At 40.9% G+C, this 8,179-nt stretch overlaps 1 protein-coding gene across 1 annotated transcript; it reads right to left on the bottom strand.

Annotated features, from left to right (window-relative positions):
* Nucleotides 1–375: 375 nt before the first annotated feature.
* Nucleotides 376–6,908, bottom strand: LOC124798668 (pro-resilin-like). Its single transcript, XM_047262168.1, has 3 exons — nt 6,873–6,908; nt 2,022–2,531; nt 376–819 (listed from the first exon to the last, which is right to left on the bottom strand). The coding sequence occupies exons 1-3, from the start codon at nt 6,876–6,878 to the stop codon at nt 538–540; spliced, it is 798 nt and encodes a 265-aa protein (XP_047118124.1). The 5' UTR covers nt 6,879–6,908; the 3' UTR covers nt 376–537.
* Between the last annotated feature and the right edge of the window lie 1,271 nt (nt 6,909–8,179).

Raw genomic sequence — 8,179 nt, 5'->3', positions numbered from 1 at the left:
CAACACTTTTCTAATATACTGTCATCTGCATGGCTGTATGGAATAAAAATCTTGTTCTCGGATTTGCATACTGATTACAAATATGTCTCATGAAATTTTCAGTGAAGAGCAACCGACGTCCGAAATCTGTAGTACACATGCATGAAGCCTTCATATCTAAGGGAGTATATCAAGAGGCAGATGAAACTTTCTGCATATACTGTTTTTCATTTTTGTACTGTCACTGATTGCTATAAAATATATATGCTGTGAATGTAAGTGTGTATAATATAAGTCTATGATGGCGTACAAGATGCAGGGAAAACTGAGATCAGAATAACTGACTTTTAGAACAATTTATTCATTTTCATACGCAAAATACAAAACGTACTGAGCTCTAATGGAGATACGTACATCAAACATTCATTCTATGATCTGAAATGTAACATCCATTCTTTATAAATACTATATCTATATGTCTCTAGAATGAGTTTCGTATGTTGTACATTAGATGGTAGCATCGTTTAGTTTCATCATTCTGAACAGTCCAGTAGTTGTTCAGTAGTGGTATCCACTGTTTCGAGCTCCAGATCCAGCGCGCCCCCTGCCGAAGCCGTATCCGCCGGCGGAGTAGGCGGTGAGTCCGGTGTCCTGGTACTCAACGGTGGGCCTGTAGCCGCCCTCGTCCGCCTGGTAGGAGACGATCTGCTTGCGGCCGTCGGGCAGCAGCACGCGGTATTGGCCCTGGGCGCTCTCCCCCTGCCTGGACTCCTCTTGTCCAAAGTCACTCAGCGTCTCGCCGTCCTGCACTGAGTAGCTGAACTCGTAGTTGGCCGGCTCCTGGTCGGAAAAAAATAGTTTTGCTTTGGTGCTTTTCCACATTAACAGCTGGTTAGCAAGTATATTTGTTTTAATTAATTGAATTTTTTAACGTTTGAAAGCCAGATATTCTAATATGGCTACCATAAGTAACAATGTATTCAAATGGCTTTTCAAATAAATTTTAAGTAATCATCATTTCTGCAGCATTTCCTACAATCAGCACTAGCCTACAATTTATTTTCGTTGAAAGGAAGAGCAAATCAATTACTAACTGCAGCAAAGGGAGGTATACATGACCATAAATCAACAAATATTTATTCTAAGTATGTATGGTGCTGAATATATGTTAACGCCACTCTAGATGCCGATCTTAGTACAGCATCTTTAATTTTTAATCTTTTACGTCGTTGATACTCCTGACCATAAACCAGTTTTGTTCCCTTTATTGTGAAGATGCAATTTTGAAAGACATGAAATTTTTTTTAAGAAAATAGTAAAAAGAAATCGTTTAAAATACTTGATATGCGGTTAGGATTTCTATTCACAAAGATGCACTATACAGTGCATACACCGTTGACTGCAAGATTTTCCTTTTTTAAGTATTACCTTCATTAGAAAGTGAATATTTTCATTGAATGTGAATGTGAAGAAGTGAATGTTTCATTGAAGATCAGTGAGGGTATATTTATGAATGTGAAAGACAGAAAAAAGTTCATATTGAAATGTTTAGGAAGCCAGTGTTTAATTGTAGATCAGTGAGGACATATTTATGAATGTGAAAGATAGCGATATAAATTGTTTTATACTGAAATATTAACAATCCCTCAGGCAATAATTTTTATGTTTTTACTGAAGTTCGCATCTCTCTCCAGTAACACATTATGAGTTTTTGTAAAGAGTTATTATATGATATAGATCTCCCACCTTGGAAGAGAACTGGAGGTGACTACAACAATTTCACCAGGAAGTTATTTAATCAATTAATGATAAAAATGAATGTTATGTGTCACTAAAAACACATCATATGTGGTTAGGATTTCTATTCACAAAGCTGCACTAAACACTGCATACTCCATTGACTGCTTATTGACATTTTAGTTACGTAAATTAAACATTTCATCGTAACTTTTTTCTTGTTTAGCATATAACTCCGATCAGTATATGAGACATCGGAAAATTTACAAATTGGAGACGTTGTGACAAATAGAGGAGAATCTTACGGCAAGTGGATTTTCCTGGGCTCCAGCGCGACCGTAGCCATATCCGGGAACTCCATACACTGTAGAAAGGCCATCAGCGTTACCAGAGGGCGCACCGTACTGAGTGGAAAGCGCGTCACCAGAGTAAGAAGGGGCGCCGTACTGTGTGGACAGGCCGAGTCCGCCGAAGCCAGCGGCTCGGCCAGCCGTCGAAGGAGCGCCATAGCGAGTGGAGAGACCACCTCCGATCCTCCTGCCGGCTCCAAACCTCCTGGAGGAGGCGCTTCCAAAGCTGGAGGAGACGCGAGCCGCTGAACCCTGGCTGGAAGCGCCTGAGCGGCCAAAAGCAGCGCCTGTCAGCGCAGGAGCTCCGTACTGAGTGCTGAGGCCGTTGGCTGCTGGGGCGGCGTACTGAGAGCTGAGAGGGGAGGCCGAGGGAGGTCCGTACTCAGAGCTGGGAGGCAGGTAAGATCGGTCGACTGGTGGCTCGGCGATGACGCACAGAGCAAGCGCTGACAGGACGACGTACACCTGTCAAAAGACAAATTTTGTCCGTTTATCATACGCATTACAACCGTCTACTACAACTGAAATGTTAGAATTTTATACAAATAATGATGCGCAGGAAACATATTCTGTTAAAGGGAACCTGTGTATATAATAGTAATTTACATGGTATATATTCATATATGACAATCATTATTTTATTATTAATACTGTGGCGGCAATCCTTAAAACAAAACCGGTTTTCGTTAAGGCAGTATATTCACATGAAATTTCTACCACCAACTTTCTCCCCAGAGTTGCAGATATTTTGTTGATCCTACATAGAATGACATGATCGTCACACTAATATAAGAAAAAGCAGAACTCGCAGCGTAACATTTATGTTTGCCTTTCGAGCACGTTCTTTGGGATAGAACGGTACAGAACTAGCTTGAGAGTCGTTCAGTGATCCTTCTGTCTGGCACTAAATTGTGAATTGCAGAGTAGTAATGTAAATGTATATGTCGGACGTAGACAACTAAATTGGACAATAGACAGTAAACTAACATAATTCCATTAACCAGGTACATCACTAGTTCAGAGCTTCATTGTCAAATTTACTTCAGAAGACTATGGGGGGAAGGGGGGGGGGTGGAGGTTCCACCAAACAGCCCACAACGGTAACCAGTGGATTACCTGCATTGTGTTGTTTGAGAACCACATGACAACTTTCCTCGTTTATAAGGTGCTTGCAGTCTGAATTTAATACATTCCCTAGAGTTAACAAGATAAATATTTCCTTGCCTTAGTGTTTTTAACCACCAGTAGAATGTTCAATCTAGTGAGAATGACACATGATTCAAAGGAAATTCGACAAATGGGTGTCACTTTAAGTGTCTATCCATCAAAATCAGGAATGGTATATGTTAGTAAACTAATAGCAAGCATTGGCGGATCATTTTCACTTCAAACTGTTCTGTTTATAAAATCTTGTATTTACTTCCCTTAGAAGTCAATTACTCGTTTTGTGACCGCTATGGTTTTGACTTCTAGTGAATTACAGAACACCAACGAGAAAATTTTTTCTGTAGTTACGTCTGTAAAGGAACAGAGTCTTACTGCATTTGTCTGTGATCGACTTGAAACTACCATGAGTAACTGAGGAAATTTCGATAGATATTGGAAAAGTGCTATGTTACTACATACCCATAATGTAAGAGATTAAATAATGTCTTTCTCCCTTTCTCTACTGGGCTACTTAAAATACCGTCAGTACTCTTTCCATCGCTATCAGTGTTCAAGTACGTCATAAAATATATTGTGCAGAAAAAAGTTCTAAACTTCTCAGTGTTTCTGTTAACTTCTCATTGCATCGATAAACTTAGAGAAGCGTCTGTGGCCATGTAGCTCTATTAATTAAATCATTGTGGAAAAAAGGCATTAACCAAACAGTGGTTTACTTAAAAAGTACGTTATAGAGTATCGGCAGACTATCGTTTGCGGTATAACACAACTGAATGGTACTACAAACAATTTTTTCATGATAATAGAAAAATTGAGGACTTAAGATTAATGTTTCATAAAAAATCTAACGACACAAGTAATAATGTACTCAGTTTCACGGAAATCCTGCTGCAGCACTAAATATATTTCTCTCCGCTTTACGGTAAAGGTAACTTTATACAGACTAATAGACTCAATCAACTGCGAAATCTCTGTTAGTATGTCAAATAATAACAGAGATTCTTACTTCGCAATTGACAGAGTCTGTCAGACTGTATGAAACTAAAACTGCACATATGGTGTGCTATGGAATTTACATTCGTTTCGAGTTTAGACTTCCGTGCAGAATCTTCCAAAATAGCTACACACTCACTAGCACATATAGGGTGCCCCAAAAAACAAGTCTAGTAAACAAGGGCTCTAGAGCCCATACCTTAAGAGATATGAGCACTTGTTCATCTTCGATACTGTGAAATACAACTCTTCTACTGTGGGCTCTTTCGTTTGCATATTTTGGGAGTAGGTAGTCTGCACTAAAACAAGAAAAAAGCCTAGTAAACATGTGCTCTAAGATGCATACATTAAAAATTATGAGCACTTGTTCAGTAGAAAGCATGTGTTTCACTGTAGCGTAGATGAACAAGAGTTCGCAGCTCATAAGGCATGCATTTCACAGCCTAGGTTTACTAGATTATTTTTGCTTATTTCTGTATAAGGACCTGTCCCTCAAGTTTTTCGGTGTTGTTTTCTTTTTTTTTTTGGGGGGGGGGGGGGGGGGGGAGGGCACGCTGTAGACAGGTTAGTCCGGAATACACACACATTGACACATACAGAGAGAGAAAGAGAGAGAGAGTTAACAGAATTACAGAGAGACCGGAGCTGTAATTATGACCAAAGCCATAAATTATTGTCAGTGAAATACCTGAGGGCTTGACACAGTCACGATGAAAGACGTCATAAACCATCACAACTTTTGTCCGCAAAATCTGCAACTTCCCTCCATTTGACCATATCAGTCCTACACATGCTCAGTTAGCGTAGTTGCGGCCAGACAAGGTAAACAAATATCGCACCATAATCACAAAAGAATATCTCACTTATCTACTATCGTAGTTCTGCCTATCCATAAAAGACAAACTTCGTCAAGTTCTCTCTGCTGTTACTGTCGGCGCCTGGAAGAGGCTGTCTTGCCCTGTGTGTCAAATTCAGTGCTCCATTCCATTTAAGAAATTGCTGAAGCACTTCCTTCCGTCAGGCTCTTAACTTTTACCTAAAAAATAGCAGTTACTGTCAATTACTGTATATCAAACTGTAAAGCAAGTACATCTCCTGCCAGTCCTACTACCTTCTCTTTTGAGTTCTCAGAGAGTGACGACACTTTCTTTCGTCCTCCTCTTCATTATTTTACTTTATCTCCATGTTCCGTATATTCGCTGACCTCTATTGCTGTCGGTGAGCTCAGTTTCAATCTACCAGGCTGTAATCTGTCTTCGTTACTATCGTGAACTAATATAAATACTGCTTTTATCTCTTATAATTTTTCCCGCAATTCACGTTAAACAGGGTGCCAAAAACAGTGTCAAAAGTTTATAAAGGTAATGCGAAGAACTAATTGTTCAGAAAAAATTTCAACACGTTCCGCAGAGTCCGATTTATTTAGCATCGAAGTTAACCAATCAGGTCGTCGCCAAATGTAAATTCCAGCAGACTGCCTGAGACAGTGTCACCAATCGTGTTCTCTGTTCGATTTCGTCAAACCCAACAAACGTAGCCGTTTCTCATCTACGTCAAATTTATCGCTGCCGAGAAAGGCAGTTTATACCCAGTAATGAGCGTCTGAACAAGTGGTAACCCTGGGACGCGTTAAAGTCTGTGCATCGTCGTATTTTTGCGAGTGCGCGTACGTTAATTAGCGCTCGCAGCAACCTGATGTGCTTACTTCCGTGCTAAGTAATTCGTAACCGGCGCAACGAGTCGAGTTTTTTTTATGAAGTATTGTGTCTGCGCACAACCTCACCTGGAACACCCTTACAAGCTTTTTAAACTGTTTCTGACCACCCTGTATTAGACTGTCATCAGTTTGAGCGCGTTGCTGTAGCGTATATGCAACGTAGTGTCTGACCGATCCGGGTATAAAAGCACCAAAATGTAGGCAAGGGGTTAGGGTGGCATTTGTTTGTCTCCGACGTGCGTGTGGTAAATGCGGAAATGTAGATTATGGCAACGTTGTTACCAAATAACGCACGCTTCCATAGCGAAAACATCGTAAAGCTGTAGTTACGCCAACAAGACTCTCGAGCACCCAATCTATTGTCCTGATCTCTTCCAATGTGATTATTAAACCTTCGATCCCTTATAAAAAATGCCTTGGAGGGGCGATGATTCATGTCGGCTGAGATTGTGCGTCAAGCAGTTGCAGACCTCTTCACGCAGCAGGACACGGTATTTTACCTAACGGGTATCTTCGACCTGGTACGTTCGTGGGGTGATTGTCTCAGAGCTCACGGAGATTTTGTGTGATTGGCATACCGAGTCTGGACTGCGCGGCTCCCGAACGGAATCTTTTTAATCACCGCTTATCCTTATTTCTAAGCGTGTGCAATCCTTAGCAACGTAATGAATAAGTGAATTGTTTCCCCTCCTATCTATATTCGACTACAAATTACACAGAATTCGGAAGAACATGAAGTTCCCTAGTATCTTCAGACTATCGGTTAAGACGTAATTCTGTATGTGGCCCTCAAAATATGAAAATGTAAACTGTGTGTGATCTGTATTAGAATTTCGGTCATGTAACCTACGAATCCTCCTCAGGTACTGACAGTGGGACAAGCGTATAACGATCAGTGCCTTGGCGTCGGAGTCTCTCCGCGGCTGTCTTACCTTCATGTTGCGTAGGAGACAGACGCTGCACTGCGAGTGACCCCTCCAGTTCGCCGTCCGGTATTTATACGCAAGCTCCATGGACGCACCAGCCTTCTCCAGGGGCTGGGACCAGCTGCTCCAGTTTGAGAGGAGTGTCGGAGTCTCCGCCGTTACGTCAGCGCCCTGCCCGACCTTGTTAGCTAATCTGAAGCGCCCCTATGGGCCTGTCTCTTTCCAAAAGCAACGTACGACAGCGTATTGCTTCTGATTGGGAAACTCGTAATTTCCTCTTCTCTCTTCCTCCCTATCGTGTTTCCAATGTCATCAGGTCTAATTTGACTTTTTATGCAGAAATCTTCCGAGTACCTTGTCTACATGACGTAAAAAGGAAGACCATTAAGAGCTGTCATCGGCCACATTTGCACAATAGTTCTCTGTAAATGCACATAACTCTGCTTGTGATAGGAAAATGTGGAGGAGGGCTCACGTTGTGTGATGTAGAATTGAGTGCGCGAATAATGATGTGCTTAAAAGTCTCGGGGATGAATAGGTGCCAAAGGAATTCCACTGTTAAACGCAGAGAAGAGAGTATAAGAGGAACGAGGTGTATGGACTCGATGGGACAAAGAATGGGTGTTGGTGCGGAAGGAAAAGGATCCAACATTATAGTCAGAATTTCAAGATTACAGACAGAATTAGACAGACATAAAGGTAGATAACATTCCGTCGAAATTATTAAAATCCAGGACAGAAAGGTCGGCAGCGTCACAGTATCATCTCTTTTTTTTGAAGACCTAGAATTCAATTTAAAGTGCAGCTATCGTCACTGCATTGTTACTTCAAATCTAGATCTGCAAAGCAATAAAAAATGCAGATGGCATTAACGACAGAAAGAGAATTTCATTATGTCCTGGATTACATCACGGTCGTGGGGCACAATCATTCCCATGGAAATTAATATAATGAATTATCAAAATTGGTAGGGTAAGTGGCAAGTAAACGGCTATTCAACCGGCGTATAAAGCATAAGACTTGCGACATACCGTCTAATTTTCTGGAAAACACATCCATAAAGTCTCGAAGGTATTAACACGTAATCCTCTTAAAACCTAATGCATCAAAGTTTCTGGAATCAACAATATACGGAAGAATGGGAAAGAAAATTTAAAAACTCTTACGATCACTTTGGCTTTGGAGAAAGATAAATGTGCGGGAGAGGTGCTTTTGATCTTAAGCTTGATAATGGAAATAAAACTTAAAAATACACGTTCATAGGATTATTTGACCTCTAAAAAGCGGTCGATAAAGTTAAAGACAGCAGGATG

This window comes from Schistocerca piceifrons, chromosome 5 (genome assembly GCF_021461385.2).
Source record: "Schistocerca piceifrons isolate TAMUIC-IGC-003096 chromosome 5, iqSchPice1.1, whole genome shotgun sequence".
Taxonomy (NCBI): domain Eukaryota; kingdom Metazoa; phylum Arthropoda; class Insecta; order Orthoptera; family Acrididae; genus Schistocerca; species Schistocerca piceifrons.
This window is presented reverse-complemented; position numbering and strand designations above follow the sequence as displayed.